At 35.3% G+C, this 18,485-nt stretch overlaps 3 protein-coding genes across 9 annotated transcripts; 2 read left to right on the top strand and 1 right to left on the bottom strand.

Annotated features, from left to right (window-relative positions):
* Nucleotides 1–1,110: 1,110 nt before the first annotated feature.
* On the top strand, nt 1,111–4,640 carry LOC143469421 (uncharacterized). Its single transcript, XM_076967115.1, has 8 exons — nt 1,111–1,360; nt 2,138–2,321; nt 2,519–2,760; nt 2,943–3,051; nt 3,585–3,815; nt 3,997–4,133; nt 4,232–4,483; nt 4,584–4,640. The coding sequence occupies exons 1-8, from the start codon at nt 1,346–1,348 to the stop codon at nt 4,638–4,640; spliced, it is 1,227 nt and encodes a 408-aa protein (XP_076823230.1). The 5' UTR covers nt 1,111–1,345.
* On the top strand, nt 4,232–6,975 carry LOC143468881 (uncharacterized). Of its 2 annotated transcripts, none has more exons than XM_076966346.1 (8): nt 4,232–4,720; nt 4,866–4,965; nt 5,081–5,345; nt 5,427–5,516; nt 5,617–5,728; nt 5,796–5,861; nt 5,947–6,131; nt 6,270–6,975. In XM_076966346.1, exons 1-8 carry the CDS (start codon nt 4,692–4,694, stop codon nt 6,836–6,838), a joined length of 1,416 nt encoding a protein of 471 aa, XP_076822461.1. In that variant the 5' UTR covers nt 4,232–4,691; the 3' UTR covers nt 6,839–6,975. The 2 variants fall into 2 exon arrangements, with proteins under 2 accessions (XP_076822461.1, XP_076822460.1); XM_076966345.1 differs by having other exon boundaries at nt 5,614–5,728.
* Nucleotides 6,976–9,967: 2,992 nt separating this feature from the next.
* Nucleotides 9,968–18,093, bottom strand: LOC143469223 (uncharacterized). Of its 6 annotated transcripts, none has more exons than XM_076966842.1 (9): nt 15,148–18,093; nt 13,146–14,305; nt 12,870–12,996; nt 12,653–12,785; nt 12,163–12,325; nt 11,864–12,023; nt 11,298–11,369; nt 11,045–11,219; nt 9,968–10,882 (listed from the first exon to the last, which is right to left on the bottom strand). In XM_076966842.1, the coding sequence occupies exons 2-5, from the start codon at nt 13,160–13,162 to the stop codon at nt 12,195–12,197; spliced, it is 408 nt and encodes a 135-aa protein (XP_076822957.1). In that variant the 5' UTR covers nt 13,163–14,305; nt 15,148–18,093; the 3' UTR covers nt 9,968–10,882; nt 11,045–11,219; nt 11,298–11,369; nt 11,864–12,023; nt 12,163–12,194. The 6 variants fall into 6 exon arrangements, with proteins under 6 accessions (XP_076822957.1, XP_076822960.1, XP_076822959.1 ...); XM_076966845.1 differs by having other exon boundaries at nt 11,045–11,216; XM_076966844.1 differs by having other exon boundaries at nt 12,189–12,325.
* Nucleotides 18,094–18,485: the final 392 nt, after the last annotated feature.

The following is an 18,485-nucleotide window of genomic DNA, read 5'->3' as shown; positions in this document are numbered from 1 at the left end:
TAGGCCACGCTAGTATTAAAACTCTAATTATTTTTTGTCACAACCACTTCTTATTCTAATAAATGGACTCGTTTCTATAGCTGTGTACATATTAACTAATACATGTAACTAGTGTAAGTGTTAACATTGGTGTATATATTTTTTCTTGGTGTTCTTTTCTTTTTTGGTGCTTAGCATTTTGTTTTCTCTTAAACTGCTTGGGTTTAATGGCCAGGCTAACTTTCATTGTTGTAAGGTTCGGTACATTGTTGTACGATAAAGTAAAAATGCAAACTTTGCCGTGCACTGAAATCTCAATTCTTTTTGGTTCATTATGCATGATAGCATGAAGATACCAAATTTCGGCTTGTACGTTGATGTCTCTTGCGTACAGGTGCCACTCTTCCCATTATGGGCTATAACCTATATTGTTTTCTTTGTTTTTGCCTTTATCTTGCTTATCCATGGCTGTATAAGGTTGTATAAGATCATTTTCGAAATATCTGCTAGTAACGGTACAGCACTCGGTATGTAGGCTAGTCGAACATAAATCTCGACACGCCAGTAGCAAGCTGGCTAGATTTTAACACTGTAAAATATACTCTTGCCCAATTCTGTAGACTGCCTTTTTAAGTTGATTGAAGGTTTTACATAGCGATGTTTAAGTTGACATTCACATGTCAGTAAGCGCAGGAAAAATGCCAAGACTTTTAAATGTAGTGCACCTAGCGCTTGACAGCGGCTTTTTTAAAAAATTGTTACTCATGTGTTTCGATGGAAAAATGCTTTTGCTTTTTTATACAAAAAGAGCGTGATCATTTTTTCACTCCCACTCTTTTTAACAATTCCAAGGTATTTTTATTTTGCCGCATTTTGGAAATCAATGACATTGGTAAATTGCATTGTGGTACGTGTGTTTAACTGTAGCCTAATACATGTTCTGAGATTTCATGGAAGCCCATATATTGAAGAACTTTGTTTTTTGTCACATCTGCCACAAATGATTCACAGATAATTAGAGTAGAACCTTTTACAATTATTATTGATGCCCTCATTCTTTCATTAAATCCAAGGCTATTATTCACTTTCAAAGCATTTATCATTTAAGTTATAGAAGTAACAGCAATATTTTAATGGTACAAATATTTGTTAGAGGTCTGCATCATAAATTATGCTGTTTTTACCTATTGGCTTTGTTTGATGAACAACCTTTGCACTTACAAGTTGCCAGTACTTACTACTAACAATTTCAATTGACCTGCAGGATAGTAGTTGATTGTGACTTATATGTACTTTATATCTACACACATGTTATGTGTTGATTTTAACATTGTAAAGTTACCCAATATTGGTACACAAAATTGTCATGGCTCCGAAATCGGTAAGTTGGGCATTTGAATAATGCAAAAAAACTTTTTCTGGCTTTTTAAAATGTGTCATAACAAGATATATCTTTTTATCCATACCCTTACATTTATGTTGTGGCTCATTTTTCCCCAGCACACTTTGGCAGTTTATGGTAATTTAGACAAACCATTGTATGTACTGTATTTATCATTTTTCAAGCACAAGGGTAAAACAGTTTTGAATAATATTGTTTTTTTTTGGTTTGCTGTCAAGCAGAGTACTTTTATGTTAACCTACCGCAGCCAAACATGGTTCTTTGATTCGGATCATTATTATATTGATTTGTTATAATAAATTATTCACATAATAGTATACACTCATTTAAAGCAGTTGATAAAAGTACTACTTTGGCAAATCCAAACAAAAAATTTGTTTGGATTGTCGCTAATTGAGATTGAGAGTGAAAGTAGAATAGCAAAGTTATTTGGTATGATATATTATCACAATCTTTATCCTCAGAATGAAGAAAGTCTATGCATGACTTAACTTTCCTCGATTAGGTACTGCGAGCTTGTTTTTTATGCAAGTTGCAATATACACACACATTTTACATTTGGTTTTTTAATTTGTTTACAAGTTCAGGATTGTTAAAATTGTTTATGGGCTATGGAGAAGGGAAATTTTACAATCGCTTTAAAATGAAAGGTTCACTATGGAAGTAACTTTTGTTTAATTGTGTGAAATCGATATGCTCTATGAAAAACATGTTATTTAGTTCCTGATAATGACATAATTGTTCTATGGTCCACAGAATATTATTCGTCGAGTAAAGGCAAAATACAGTGTTAAGATTAAAGGAAGACGAAAAAGAAGTGGAAGAACCTTTACTCCAGCTCTATCTGCCTCCAATGATAGCCCTTTATTACCCTTAAATACTTCTGAATTAAATGACAGTTCGGCCTCTTACAGTGGATATAATGATTCTATGACCATTGGTAGGTGATATTGTTTGTAAATTTTTGCTAAAAATGCAACTAACTGTAATCGTTGTGAACAAATGCACGCTATTGGATTCATTTCTAGAATTTTCAACAAAGAAAAACCTGACATGTAGAGTTTATACTTAATTGCTTAATATGAAGTTAACTGTATTTAGTTACTTTTGTAAATGTATTTTTATTTATTTCATAAGGAAAGCAGTGCTATTCAGAGAAAAGACAAAAACTATCTAAGAATTGGAGGGAATTGGAAAAAAAATTGCTTGTAATTAAGCGACAATCGTACAATCGTATTTCGTCTACCTGTTACCATTGCCACAGAGAAGTAGATGAAATAATAAGATGTTCTGATTGTGGACCTGACCAGTACTTTTGTTTGGATTGTTGGCACACTTGTCATGATGCAGTTTGGTTCCATTCACCAGACATTTGGAAGGTAAAATATGTATTTTGTGAGTCGTTGTGTTGAATTGAAATTTCTACTTCATAAACGTTTAAGCATATAGATTATGTACTTTACAATGTACAAAGTTAATAATATTTTATATGTACAGTATGAACCAGACCCACTATGGTACAATTAAGTTTGTTAAATTTACATTTCTACATGATATATAGGGAAAAATGTTTTGTAAGATGCCACTTGAACCACGTACTATGAAGCGCTCTGATAAACATTGGTGTAACAGCCAGTATACCAAGCATTTGACAGTTGTCAACAACCAAGGTGTGTTTTAGCTTCATAATGGACATTTTTTTTTTATAAAACTAGTTACTGAATTTTTTTAAAATGCGTTAGGTTCCCCTTTGTCATAGAGGCCTCAGCTTCATTTTGATGTTTTGCGCCATTGGCACCAAGTGTTTCTTAGCCAAAACTTTACATTAAATGCGATAGGGTGTTCAGGAAAGTTTTCAGTTATTAGTTCGATTTGAAACAAATAAAACAATTTCTGAATTTGTTTATTTCATTGTTTTAAATTTTCTTTTTATGTGTTTTATGTTCATTCTATTGTAAAGACATATGCAGAAAATAATGTTTGTTAAGCTGTAAGGCTTTTTAATATACGTTATAAGACGTTTTAATGTGAGTAAGCCCAAGAAGCAATTGTTTCTGTTCCTGTAATATAAAAGCTCTATCCTAAACGTTTAATCGTAATCAAAAATGACAAATATATAAACCACTACCTTGTACTTTTGAAATGTTGTAATGTAGTCCAGTAATTGACATCAATACTTTTGATTTTTTTCTGAAAATTCTAGGCATTCAGCATGATGTTTTAGTTGAATTTTGCGGTTGTGAATCTGAAGGAGAAACCTTGCTTCGATCTAATTTATGGCCTTGTTCTCCTACATCTCCTCAAGTTGCAGTTTCCATAGAACTTTTAGAACTACTTCGAGTGTTGTGTTTGGAAAAACATGTTTCGACAGAGGGGTTTTGTAATGCGTTGGAATATCGATACCATCGAGCACCAGGTCAAAAAGCAAAAGTATGTATGATTTTTTTGAATACTTGTTCAAAGAAGGCACTTACCTGACTAAAGGTAAAAGGTTCAAGTGCAAATTAAACAGCATATTTTGGCAATAAGGACTTGTTATAAATAAATTTGTACTTGTAGGTTTATTTTGTAATCATTTGGTATTTAAGTTCCAATAGTTTTCACTGTTTTTGAAGGTGAAAAACTTTCAAGGATACTAGTGTTTGAAGCATACAGACATCATGTTTATCAATTGCAGCATATGCAGGACTTAGATGCGGGTTACTGTATATCAGGAATTGATTCAGGGGCAGTTTGTCCAGCATGTGAAGGGGTTTGTTTGACTCTGATATTCATCAGCTCAAGTTCCTGCTATTAATAATTGAAAAAACACATTTTTTGTGCGTAATGTATGTTTGTTGCATTGTGCAGAGTGTTGCAAACAACAACTTATACTGTTTCGATGGAAACTTTGGCTTGGTGAGGCGCAAAACTGCCGGCATACAGAGTGCCTTCCCTCGGCACCAGGAACGATTTTTTTGCAACCAAGTTGAAGTTGACAAATTTATGAATGATTACAGTGAACAAGAGACAAAATTGTTTGCATGTATTTACAGCACAAAATTGAGTCTTAAACGGTTCATTATTGCTAAGATTAAGCCTTGGTTTGGTATTATATATCAGGTGATAACAATTTGCCCATATTGAATGGAATGGAATTCCATGGAATATTTGAAAAAGTGTATATATTTGATAGTTTTAGTTGCTAAAATGCTATTCAAAGGATTGTAGTAACTTTCAAGCTGGGAGTTTGATTCGTTCCAAGAAAAAAAGTACGTAATTGGATGTAAAAGGGGTGTTTGGTGCTTGTTGCCGACATGAGTTTCCTAAAATGTTCTTGGATATGAAACATGGAGAAAGGTGGTTAAAGTTGCAATAATTACATATGATAATTTAAAATGTACTAAGTTTGATACATGTTTTGCTGGTGTACATTATCTTATGCACCGTTAAGAAGGCATATGGTTCAAAAAATAAGATTTCTCTGATTTTATTATGATGTTAGGTTGGGTTATGCAGTATGGATTCTAAATCAGCTGTTGTCTTCCAATAAAAATCTCAAGATTTGTTATGACATTGCTTGCAAACTGAAATCACACTTACAGGTTGATTTAAAAAGTTTACCTTTAAAGTAAATGAATTTGTTATGAAAATCTGCCTTCTTTTTGTCATTAGTGTAACGCATATTTTTATTGAACTACGCTTTCTTTTTGTCTGCAGATAAGAAAACAGCATCATATTTTGCATCGTGTTGATTTTGCAGTTCCGGTTTTTCATGGTTATGGCCCCAAATTAAGTTGCCAGTTGCAGTTTAGCCCTAGGCAACTGGAAGGGTTTGGGCTGACTGATGGTGAAGCCATGGAGAGACTGTGGTCTTATTTAAGAAAATTCAACTGTATTACAAAGGAGATGAAGCCAGAGCATCGAACCGACCTTTTGACTGATGCATTAATTCACTTTGGTTGTAGGCTCAAAAAAAAATTCGGTGAGAGTTTTACAGCTATGTGTTTTATATTTGCATTCATCCTTATTTGGTTCTTTTTACAAATATAAAATTTGAATACAGGCTTACAATTTCAACATAAAATTAACAAAGCTTTTCATGTACAAGAAGAAACTCGAGCAAAATTGAATGTTCTTCTAGCTTCTCGTCCAGGTATGTTACCAAGGTATTGTTGTTGAGTTTCGTCAGGCACGCATCAGCTTTTTTCACCAGCTTTTTTTCATTTTGTTGGTGCTAATATTTTTGTTAGAAGTTCACTCACATCAATCATTTTCATTGGCCGAAAGTTTTTGTGATAATCCAGTGCGTGAAAGAAATCCAACTGAACAGTATGCTCTCGATCTAAAAAATTACTACAAACGCATGTAAGTATCTATGCGCTACCAAGTTCGTCCCAAAAGGTGTTAATTTAAAAACATATAAACCTTTTAGAGATCTTGTAAACAACATCACTGACAGCGAAAACGACCTAACAGAGCACCAAAGTGCAATTGCGAAGTACGTTTGCTTTATTGATTTGCCACTGTGGGTTATGAATATTGAAACGTCGTCAAATATATGTCTCTTGCTATTATTTGTGCAGACTTGATAAGGAGCTAACTATTGTGGAGAGAAAGCTTGGCATATCGCGTTGGGATGCTTCGGATGAAATCTTTATTCAAACTATTACTGTTGCCGCTGAAAACAAGCGGCAGGAAATAACCCAAAAAATTTTAAACTTCAATGTGGAAAAAACGTTTTTGAGTAGCTTGGTCAAAAAATATCCAGGTGGATGATTATTGTAATCTGTTTTTGATCATAGTTTGAAATTGTAAGGAAGCTGTTGCATTTTAATTGTTCAAATAAATTTTTTCAATGTGTGTTAAACGTTTAACGCCTTTTTTACTGTTTGTTTATACTTTATAGTCGGACAAGCAATCGTTAACCGGTTGATGACAAACATCCGAAAAATTAATCGAAATCTCCGCAAACTGATTGTACAATACAATGAAATGGAAAACTATCCAGTATTACACCAGCCTAGGACACGGACTTTGGAAGATTTTGGAAAATCCAATTCTTGTCCAACCTCACTGGACAAGCAAAGGACGGATTGCTACAATTTGCTTCAACGATGTAAAGAGGAAATTGAGCTTGTCAAGCAAGATATGCTCGGCACGTTATTTTATTATCAACGACAGGTTGACATTCTACATGGCACTGTTTGTAAAATCCCAGTTGAACTGAAAGCATACGTTTGTACGCTGCAAGCATTTAAGGAAATGGAGTTAATAGACGTTTGGTCTTATTTTGAGAAAATAGTAGATTTCCAGCCGCACACCCCCTTGCTCAGGGATTTATTAAATATGACTTGTATGAATACCTTCAATGCCAGTGATGATGACGACGATGAGACACCATCTGAGGACTTAAATCACTTAATTTCCTTAATGGATAATAGCGATTATGACGATGACGATGACGAAGACTTGTAAACATATTGTGTGTGGAATTTTTATGTTTTCCACGAATTGTTTGAGCTGATGTATTAAATACTTTATTCTGCATTTACTAATATCTGTGCAGCGAGCTACGATGCCAAGAATGGGAATAAATGAAATGAAATATGGTATACAGCGCTTTGTTAATTATCGTGATAATCCACGTTTGCGCATGAATTATTAAAAACACATTCACTAGCTGTATCTTTCTTTTAACTTCAAAATAGTTATAGCTTTCCTCAACCACATGCCACCAAATTTGCTGTCGCCAAACTCTAGACATAGGCAGTAAGCATCCAGCTTGCGCACGTCAAGTACCTTTTGATAAAGCACTTTGATTAGATGATGGTATTGGAAATTTTGAATCGGACGAAGAAAATTATACTTCAATCTGTTTATTAATTAACTTGTAAATTTTCAACACTCATTACACAACTACTTCGGATATTTACTGAAGATCGTTTTTTACATATTTTCAAGATGAACTGGAGACTGGAACCAGTTACAGCATTGAAGCAATTTTCATTCATCAGTTGCTTGAACACACCACCAGCTCGTCTGCTTAACTTCGCTTTTTTAACTTATGTTTTATGGATGTAACTAATTATAGGTTTAGTGGCCGGCCGTGCCCTAGTTGTTACCAGAATATATTTCTCTTGGGCACGTTTTAAGCCTTTTCGGCTTTGTCACTTTCCTGTTCATTGATGCGTGTTAGTAACAACTGGCTTGATTTTTCGTCCCCACCCCGCTTTTGGCGAAAAATAAAATGATTGGTTGGTTGATTGATTGATAGCCTCGGAATTACCCTAGCAGTTGGCGTGTTTGGATTTCCTATGTCGCTTGCATAATTAAACTAAAAAATGCGATAAAAATCGGAGTTTTAGTCAAAAAATTGCAGTGTCAATTTTAAGCTTAGCTATGTCAAAAAAGTTTGAATCATAGTTTTTTGATGGCATTCTGTGGAATGAATGTATGCAAAATTTCAGAGAGCCCCATGGAGGACTTTTCGAGTAATCAGTTTTTTAGTAAATACGCTGTATAAAAAAACAAACAGGAATTTTATAGCATTTTTGTGTTAGACGCCTCCTTAACCTACTCTCGCATAAGATTTGCCTTGATGGGTACCATATACTGAAGGGGATCCATATAGGAAGAAATTTCATCACAGTATTTAATAAACAAAAGCTTTCAGTTAGCACAGGTCATGCAAACAATGTAGACAATAACAAAGTCTATGACGATACCCTATATGTAAGCGAATAAATATATAAATTATCGCTATAAGTTTATTATTATTTCTTCAAATAAATTATCGGGTTCGATCAGGCCCGTTTACAATTCTGGGGCCAATTATAATTATTTGCAAACTATATTTATTCTCATGTTTCGATAAAGGAAGCATACATAGTCGGTATTAGGAATCGGTATAGTAAGTATTGCTTACGGTGTGCATGAATAACATCTGCATAGTGTGTAAATTTTGCAATTGGCTTCTTTTCGATCAATAATAATTAATTGGTAGGGATGGGCCAACACGAACCCAAGCCCGCCATAGATTCGCCGATTATCTCCTGTGTAGGAGATTCGGGCGAACACGAATCCTAATGATGGCTAACCTAAATACTATGCTACTTAAAATTTTATCGACTTGCAATGATCTATTTTCCTGGCTCAACCAGAGTCAACATTTCTTACCAAAAATCATTTTCTTAAGAAATTTACTTTTCAAATCGCCATTTAATCATTAATTTTTAGTAATTACGTCACGTTACAAGCAAGATTTGGCGACTTTTTGATGGAATTTTATCATTTGGTGCTGATAGGAACAGATTCGGGATTCGAATGACAATGACAATGACGTACTAATGACAAGGTCCCCTAGAATTGGTGACGGTACGTTTTTGAGCATATACTGCGTTGTGAAATAAATTTTCAACACAACCATACACAACTGCTATTTCGTGTAGTCCCATCTGTCACGAGACCATGAACAGTTAGCTGTTATGTGTTGCACCAACTATGACAGAATCAAGGAAACTTTTCCGATTCACATTTACAAACAAAGCAAAACTTTTAATTTTCAAGTGTTAACCAAAAATATGGGCTGCTAAGAACAGGGATTACGGTCAAGTGTTTATGTGACGTCCATCACTGCGCGTCCGGCAAACAGAAAAATCGAGGCGGAAAAGGTTAGCTATTTGTCACATTGGTCAGGATGTCAGAAATATTTACAATTCCTGGAGTTTGACTGACGAACATAAAGGCATCATGAAAACCTTGCTAGGTAAGCTGGAATAGTATTGTAGCCTGAAACGCAACATCACAGTGGAAAGGCACAAATTTTCCACAAGTAACCCCACGAGTCTGTGGGCGAGTACGCTACAGACCTAATGCTCCTAGCATGTTCTTGCGAGTTTAGCACACTGTGCAGCGGCATCATAATAGACAGAATAACATGCCGGATTACTCCAACGTTTCTTGAGGGAAAAGCTGTTACGAGAACCAAACTTAAATCTGGAGATCGCTGTCTACTCCTTGTTCGCGCAAACAAAATGTTCAAACGTCAACTAAAATCGATGACCTAAAGTGATCAAACGACGAGCGTCGAAGCTTTCTAGGTTAAGAGACAAAACAAAGCTGTCAAGTTTAGGAAGAAACGTTAAGTTAAGTTTCAAATTGTCATATGCAACGTGACGCTTAAAAACACGAAAAATTACCTGTATTGATCGGGGCAAACATGGTTTAGCTGCTGCAAGCTTACATTCACGTGTTACTATATGATGTCTCGTAGAATGACCTCTTTATGACGATGTCGTTGCCTATGCAGCAAACATAACTTGGTGGAAATTCCAACGTATGCAATACCACGCACAGCGCGTGACGTCATGATAAATACGTAATTGCTAATGATGGAATAGTTACTGCAGAGGTTATAATTTTGTTAAACAGCCACAGAATAACTGATTCCCAGATAACTGCAATGTGGTATTTGAAAACTTTCCCACCCCTGCTCTATTTCTTGTGCAAAGTATACAGTTACAGTATTACAGTTGTTTCGAGTCACCAGTTTTACAAAAATATTTGTTAAGAAGATACCAATTGGTCAGCAACACACACCAAAAACACCACAGTACTTTGTTTATTTGGAACTAGACAGCGAACGTTGAAAGTGCAAGAAAGAAAGCTGCGATAACGAATTTTTCAAACGACCTACACAAAATACAGCTGCAAAACTGGCAACAAATTTAGGCAAAGGCACTATTACAAAAGAACTGAAGACGTGTAGCAACAAAAAACACTAAACGCACATTAACAGCAAAATATTGCATAACAACATGAGGCAAAGCGGACATCATTAATTTATCAGCAAAGTTCGCTACTGTATTCCATGCAACTGGTAGACAGTGAAGAATACAGTAAAAGAAAGTAAAGCAAAAAATGAATAAAAAAATACAAAAAATGAGAAATGCGAAGCGCCCGATATAATCTAACAAAGCAAACACCAGAGGTGGGCAGTGCGGCGGATCTATGGTATCGCAATACATTTTCAGTTTATTTAAAAATACTTTATTCGGTTCCGATACTCTTAAAGTAATTATTTCAAGGTTTTGAAATCATGTTGATCAAACCTTAATACCCATTTTAGCGCTCTCAATTGTTCTTTGTTCTGAGTGACGTCACTTATGTTCTGAACTGGAGTAATCTGTGGCGGAGTATAAATAGAGGCAAGCATTCCATTTGCAACAGGATCCTCTATATAAAAAGTACCGATGCAGAGTGCCAAACTACTCTTTTGCAACACGACTTTGAACATGTACGGTTTGCTAACACTGGTTTCTGGGTTTGTACGTATATCACGTGTAGTTGCTTACATCCCTCAGTATTGCACTGTAATAGCCGAGTTAATAATAATCGCTTTGTTCTTTCAAAGTACCGACCACCCACCTCTGGCAATGAAACATCATTATATGAATTGTTACAGTTTAATCTTCTAACACTACCACTTCAAGCATATCTTTTTCACTCTCTGGTGCAGACCTACCAATTATAAAAGAATAGTATAATACCGAATATAATACCAGTATCCCAAGATACATAAAAACAAGATACACTACCACTGCATCAGCTTAAGATATACTGCATCTATGACAAACAAATAAAAGCAGACAAATATAACATACAACAAAGCCGAAACCACACCTGTTGATAACTACTTTAAGCTGGTTCCTACAACTGATAATATCTTTGCATATGCACGCACCATACGCTGCTGGGTTTTTTAAAAAAACTCCTGATGGCAGGCCAAGCATGCTTATGCCTAGTTCATTAAGTTTGGAATATGGCAGCCGCTGGTTGTTTTTTTTCACAGCTTCTGCTAAAGAATTTAATAAATAACACTACAATTATTTCATAATAACTGTAAAACTAAAACAATACAAAATAAAAAACTTACAATATTTCTCATTAAATATTGCTCTGACTTCTTTTTTTAGGATTTTCAAACTTCTAGAAGTGGATGGTTTGTCTAAAATATCCCAAAAAAAATTGAACACAATTATTAATGACAACACATCAATCGCAGCTATGTAAAATCTGTCTGATAAAAATGCTCCAAAAATGCAATAAGTTCACTTCACAGTTGAAATATGGTTTAATATATACTATAAATGAGACTAAAAACAGACTGAAACTGTCAATAACTGCCATAGTTAAGCAAGTAATTTCTGAAAGTCTTTCATTTTTTCAAATTCTTTCTGTAGATACGATCAATTTTTAGTACCGCAAATATCTCAGTTCCTGAACAGTGACCTTTCATTTTTAAGCTTCAATTTTAAATCAAAATGTCAAATGTAATAATGCAATTGCAGTAGAGCAATGTTAAGTTGCTAATATAGTTGGTTAAACCTGCTTTAACAGAAAATCATCGATCAAAGTAATGGTATCATCCTGGTAATAGGCTTTCCTAATATTTGTTGATCCTAATAGTTAAATGACAAAAAGGACATATTTCATACATACCACTTAGAAAGGTAGCAAGATGGTTTTCATTTATGAAAGCTTCTTGAAAAGATGTACCACTAAAAAAATGAGTGGCTGTTTTGCAACCAAAAAAATCAAACAACCCATCCTTGTAAATAGAACCACCAGCTACATAACCAACTTGTTCCAACTTTAAACACTACACAAAATAAACTAAGTTGCATGTAACTTTTGAATATTTTATTAGAAAACAAACATATATATAATTTATATTTCTACTTCTTTACCCATTTTTGTTATAACAAGAACTGAAGTACTTTGCAGTAGTGTTTACTCACAGCATTATCTATAATCTTTAACTGACGGTTTTTTAGATGCTTGATTCGTTTTTCGGTGATTGGAGCAAGCCTTTCTGCCAAAGTTGCCTTTGACCTTCTTTTTCCCAAAACTTCTTTTTCTCATCACTCAGTTGTTTCCATTTTGTTGCCCATTGTCTAAAACCTTAAATTAAACTGCAAATAAACTTTTGCAAAGAAAACCAGACAGAGTAATTAAACAATTGAAACAAGAAACACTATTCTGGAGAAAAATGGCAAGCCAAACTATTCAGGGGGGATGAAAACTAGAAAAATTGACAGCAGTTGTTTTTTTCAATACCATGTAGCTGTGACGCTACTTAGAAGAAATAGCACATGCAAATGTTAAATCATAATTGATAAGCAACACAATTACGAAATATATGCTGTTCATTAGTTATAGACTACACAATTATGCAAATTTTTCTATTTCTGTTGCAATTTTTAACACAATCTAAAGAAAACAATGTACCAATTCCGTCCTTTTTAAGAGAAGAAGAATACAGGTTATACCCTGACACTCTTCTTTTGCAAGAGATATTTTTAAGTTTTCCCAGGGTACTAGCGCTGGTGGAATTTTTTGTCCACGTATCTTTTATCCAGACCTAAAATACAAAAAAATGTTCTTCCAAATTGAACGATGATTTATTAAACCTTTCTAGGTTTTACTGAGATTAACCTTTTTGTACCTTCACTTGATTCTCCGTCAAATGTGCTGAAACAGCGGCTTCAGCAACCCTGGAATCTGAAAGATCTCGCATTCCTTGTTGCCAATACTCAGTCAGTAGCTCTACCTGAGTAGCCAGCAAATCGAGTCTATTACAATATCATACAACCATAACCAAAGAAAACGTTGGATGACTGGACTATAAATTCAAACTACTCTGCAAATGTAATTCTTGCTTACATGTATACAAGTTACGCTAAAACATATAAGAATACATTTGTGTGAGCATCATGCTTACCTCTGTCTTTTAGGCATTTCACTTTTGAAAAACTAAGTAAAACCTAAAAATTAAACTAAATACAGCATACACCTAAAACATTCACATTATTATTAAATTCAGTTTTTTTAGAAGTTAACACTTTAAATACTGTACAACAGGGTCTCATGACTAATTTATTTTCTTCAGAGTGTATAGACTTATAGAGTGTATAGACTTATACAGTATACATTGTTAGTGTTACAATTTGTAGCAAACAACATGGTTTCATCTGGCAAACACACTAACTATTCACTGTGTAAGTACTCCGAATGGAATACCTCCAAAGCTACAGTAATGATGGGAGTTTCTAATACTACCAAATTCTACCATTTGTAGTTTAAGGCATGGAGAATTTTAAACAATCTTACTGCTTGTCAGCTCAATCCCCTGTATGCGTAAATTATGGGTAAACTTCTGCAAAGACGGTAATAATGTTAAGATGGAATGAAAACACTGATATACTGCCATGCAGACAAGAAACTGACATTCTTGTCACCATTATAGTACAATACGTAGGCTCAGCAAGACACCTACGGGCCCCTTAGGCAACTTTCTGTGATAGGCCCATGTAAGGAAAATATCCCTTTTAAAACTAGTGTTTCTTTATTACCTGATATCATACTAATTTCAAAAGCGAATTAAAAAACACATCAATTGTATTGAAGCACACATCACAAAATGTATCATGAAATGTATGACAAAATGTATCATCAAAAAATCATTAAATGTAATTGAAACACACATCACAAAAAGCAACACGCTGCAAGGTCAATTTTAATATGGTACCGGACTATCAATCCTAGGACCCAGAAGTCTTCATATCACTTACACTAGACAATGATTTCTACTGGCTCGGCTACCTTACTATTCTGCGTACACTGTTATACTTTGACTTGCTATTTGTTCTGCCCAAATTCGAAACTATTCACCAGAATCACTGCAAATGAGAAAACATTTATGTCTTGCTCAGGAACATTTCAACAGTAGAGTCACTACGAATAAAGCAGGGATTCACACCATTGCAAGGTTGGCGCTCTAATCACTCAGCTACTGTGTCAACATAGCCTACAACCGGGGGTTCAAATGGCGGATCTCGATCTGGATCTTTTCAACTTTTTGTGTGGATCTTCCAATGTAGTCTTGAAAAAAAAAATTTTTACAGTATTTTCATGTGGATACCAATTGTCAGCGTTGAAATTAATTTTTGGACTTTTTAATAGCATAAAATTATATGTATTCTCATACTTTTAGTGTAAATAAATATTGAACAAAAAAAATATTTTTAAGCACCGGCAACTAAGGAACTTTCTAGATCAGCATAACGCTGAATTTTGTGACGTACTCACGCATAATAACAAGAGATGGCTAAGTAAGGGCAATGCTTTGAAAAGGCTGTGGGAAATTCGTAAAGAGCTGGTCATGTTTTTGAATGACAAGGGTCAAACTAGTACTCTGCTTGAAGGTACCAATCTATGTAACTTTGCTTTTCTCGCTGACCGTTTTACCCATCTAAATACTCTGAACTTGAAGCTCCAGGGCAAGAGGCATACTATCATTTAACTGTGGCCAGAAATCTTTCAAGCAACAGCTGTTGCTATTCGTTTCAACTATCACCAAAGACATGCTCCACTTTCCATGCTTGAAAGTGAAAGTACAAGAAGTTAGCTGTGATAATGATTTGTCATGTTTTGTCAAATTTGGACACCGAGTTTTGTAACAGGAATTTTATGAAATCAGTTCAGTTATAGAGCTAATCTCTCATCCACTGTCTGCTGATGTTGATGACACTTGGAAAACCCAACTTTCCACTGAATATGCATTGGTGGTGTCTAAAATGCAGGTAGAACTGTGTAATCTTAAAGGAGATGAGATTTGTATCTCAGATCCAAATGTGTTTTGGTTATCACTTGAAACCTTGGAAAGGTATCCAGTTATAACCAGGCTGGCTAGAAGGGTCCTTACTTGCTTCGCTTCTACGTACCTTTGCAAGCATAGAACGAGGCTCACAAATGCTCATTTTCATGAGCTTTTGAGGATATCAGTAAGTGACAGAAAGCCCCCATTCGATGCTATTGTGAGATCTAAACCAACTCATCATTTTTCTCACTGAACAAATCTTATAACTGTAGCACACTTCACTTTTGATTTTTACAAAGTTATTAATATGTTGTAGGGTTAATTTACATAAATAAAACACCATAAAAATTAAAGCATGTCCAATATGTTTACTATTCGTATTTAGTGGAGCATCATGTTGTCAGGTTTGGCTGTGGTGGATCATGGCAGAAATCATTTGAACACCCCTCGCCAACAACATTTCGTTCTACATCTACAGTATTTCTTGCTAAGTTTACGCATTACTTATTCTATTACAGAGCCTGTGGATGATAGCAACATTTATCTGAAACCAAAATACAAATATGAAATCAAATTACAGATACTGTATTTTCAGTAGGTCAAAACAGTACCACCTTAATTACCATAAAAAATTATAATTTTTTATCAACCTGCCTTGTACTAATCTAACATTATTAATTAACAACATAACTTAGCGTTGAAACAAGAAACGGAAGTTGGGTTGAGCATTTAAAAAGTGTCGGTCGGGTTTTAGGACAAAGTATTTTAAAAGAGAATCATAAGCTTACTACACGTAAGTACAGTAGGACCTCGTTAATCCGGACCACATTGTTTCGTCATAAAATGTCGGGTTAGCGGGGTCTCCGGATTATCGGAAACTGTAAAACCAATCAATCTTGCAAATGTACCATCGTGTTCCAGAATGCGGTAAAATGAAAATACCTTTAAATTGTTAAAAAGAGTGGGAGTGAAAAATTGATCACATTTTTTTGTATAAAAAAGCAAAAGCATTTTTTCATCGAAACGCATGAGTAACACTTTTTTAAAAAAGCCGCTGTCAAGCGCTAGGTGCACTCCATTTATCAGTCTTAGCATTTTTCCTGCGCTTACTGACATGTGAATGTCAACTTAAACATCGCTATGTAAAACCTTCAATCAACTTAAAAAGGCAGTCTACAGAATTGGGCAAGAGCACACTGAAGTGCGGTTATAATTATATTCAGTAGTACACTTCAGGTATGTTGAACACATTTATATGAACTTAGCTGAATTTTCAAAGCATTTAATCATTTGTGAACACCGTTTTTATGCATTTTTACAGGATTTATTGCAATTTTTTTTCTCGCAGACACGGGCCTGCTAAAGCATCAACAAGAACACCTGGCAGCCTAAAAGTGCGCACGATTGCAAAGTTTGGATTTGCACTGATTTGAAATTTCAGTGTACAAAAAAATTTTTTTTATCTTATCATACTATATATTTATATTTCACCATTGACTGTGCGGAGCAAAGAATATTGTGCTAACTTCGTTGTAGACTGGTCAAACAAGAATATGCTCACAAATAAACAACAAACGGAAAAACGTGGCAAAGCCCTGAGAGCTTGAAATACGCCACAAGTAAACTACAGTGGTGATACAACAATGAAACGTCAGCACGGCCATTAAACCCAAGCAGTTTAAGAGAAAACAAAATGCTAAGCACCAAAAAAGAAAAGAACACCAAGAAAAAATATATACACCAATGTTAACACTTACACTAGTTACATGTATTAGTTAATATGTACACAGCTATAGAAACGAGTCCATTTATTAGAATAAGAAGTGGTTGTGACAAAAAATAATTAGAGTTTTAATACTAGCGTGGCCTAAAACATACATCCTAATTTTTGGCCGTAAGTCTCCCTGTTTAAAATGCGTGATTTCCAATAAAGATGACAAAATACCAAAGAAAACAAAATAGGCTATAACCCACAGTGAAAAGTGTGGCACCTATACGCAAGAGACATCAACGCGCTCATGTGCAAACCAAACTTTGTTATCTTCATACCATCATTCATAATAAACAAACAAAGAATTGAGATTTCAGTGAACGCCAAAGTTTGCGTAAGTTGCATGCACGACGTACTTTCCGGATGGGGCTATAGCTCATACCTCAAAGTCTCAAGAATAACCTATAGTCAATGCTGAAACATGAAAAACCCGCTAAAGTTTGAGAAAACCTTAAGTAAAAAAGGCCAAACACTGTACAGTCAACCAAAATCCAAAGGTCGGTTGTCGACTATACCCATACCATATATACAGATAACAGGCAGACATGTTCTCAAATATGTTGACCAGCAGAGCAGGCTCAGCATTCAGTGGCCGCAGTAGTGGTAGTACGGTAACTAAGATTCTATTATGGTGATAACCGTGACAAAGTATATGCTTATACGATAGCCTAGTCAGTAAAAGGCGGAGGTCCGGGTCTGCCGGAGGTGAGATTAGATGTGGCCAAAAACGCTTTTTAATGGAGCATGCTTGTACCCAGATTTTGCGAGTAAGTGTGCTTGAGAGTATAGAAAATTGAAAGAATGAAACGTATAGGCTCGGCAAGCTATTATTTGTGCTTGTTGCCTTCGGTTACACACTTACTGGTTCGCTGTTCGTCCTTTGTTACCCGGATCCGGAAGTTGGACATTTAATAGCCGGTTAATTCTATTATACGCGCAATTACGGCAATTTTATCTAAACCTTGCAATCTGTAAGGTACTGCTATTATACAGTATAAGCCTTAAGCTAAAGGCCTACGCGTAGGCTATAGTTATATGGCATAAGCTTTAAGCTAAACGCCTACGCCTAGGCTATAGTTATACAGCACACACCGCTGCAGGCTGTACGGTACCGGAACGACCTTACCTGCTTTCAGCAATGGGGTTTCCCACGAATCATGTTTCTGCCGAAGTAAAGGACTCCCCATTCCAAATGCAAATCGTCTTACTCTAAAGTTAGAAGTGCATACTTCCTACCATTCCAATGGGAAAAAATTACCGTACTCTGGCCCATTTTAATGGGCGGATAGTAGACGAATGGGGTGACGCAATAAAGGAAAATTTTTAAAAATATTTCGCTTAGTTCTTATTTATTCGCTAACAGCACTTTGAATCCTACTCAGTAGACTTGTTTGATATGACGTCTGGATACGCGTTTAGCGAAGCATACGACGGTAAATGAGTAACAGACTAACAGTTCGCACGGTACATGCGGCACATGTGAATGTAGGCTAGGCCTAGGCGCAGGGCTTCTCAAACTTTTTTGTTCTGCGACCCCATTTTGAAAAAGATATTTCTATGCGACCCCATTATGGGGACATTCACGTTAATGACATTAAATCCATGTTAATCCATGTGCACAGGCCGGGCTGGTTGTAAAGTCATCAAGGACCGCTTACATAACGGCCCTAAAATGCAGTCATTTCCATGTG

This window comes from Clavelina lepadiformis, chromosome 8 (assembly GCF_947623445.1).
Source record: "Clavelina lepadiformis chromosome 8, kaClaLepa1.1, whole genome shotgun sequence".
In the NCBI taxonomy this organism is placed as follows: Eukaryota; Metazoa; Chordata; class Ascidiacea; order Aplousobranchia; family Clavelinidae; genus Clavelina; species Clavelina lepadiformis.
The sequence above is the reverse complement of the archived record's forward strand: the minus strand, read 5'-3'. Positions and strand labels throughout refer to the sequence as shown.

What these genes read in the sequence shown, in the direction of transcription:
- LOC143469421 (XM_076967115.1), top strand. An exon ending in AGGTCAAAAAGCAAAAGTAT is followed by an intron (nt 3,816 to 3,996) that starts GTATGATTTTTT and finishes CTGTTTTTGAAG; the next exon opens with GTGAAAAACTTTCAAGGATA. An exon ending in TTTGTCCAGCATGTGAAGGG is followed by an intron (nt 4,134 to 4,231) that starts GTTTGTTTGACT and finishes TGCATTGTGCAG; the next exon opens with AGTGTTGCAAACAACAACTT.
- LOC143468881 (XM_076966345.1), top strand. Translation starts at nt 4,692, where the DNA reads ATGTTCTTGGATATGAAACATGGAGAAAG. An exon ending in TAGGCTCAAAAAAAAATTCG is followed by an intron (nt 5,346 to 5,426) that starts GTGAGAGTTTTA and finishes ATTTGAATACAG; the next exon opens with GCTTACAATTTCAACATAAA. An exon ending in CTTGGTCAAAAAATATCCAG is followed by an intron (nt 6,132 to 6,269) that starts GTGGATGATTAT and finishes TATACTTTATAG; the next exon opens with TCGGACAAGCAATCGTTAAC.
- LOC143469223 (XM_076966842.1), bottom strand. An exon ending in TGACGGAGAATCAAGTGAAG is followed by an intron (nt 12,786 to 12,869) that starts GTACAAAAAGGT and finishes TTTGTATTTTAG; the next exon opens with GTCTGGATAAAAGATACGTG. An exon ending in TCTTAAAAAGGACGGAATTG is followed by an intron (nt 12,326 to 12,652) that starts GTACATTGTTTT and finishes GTTTAATTTAAG; the next exon opens with GTTTTAGACAATGGGCAACA.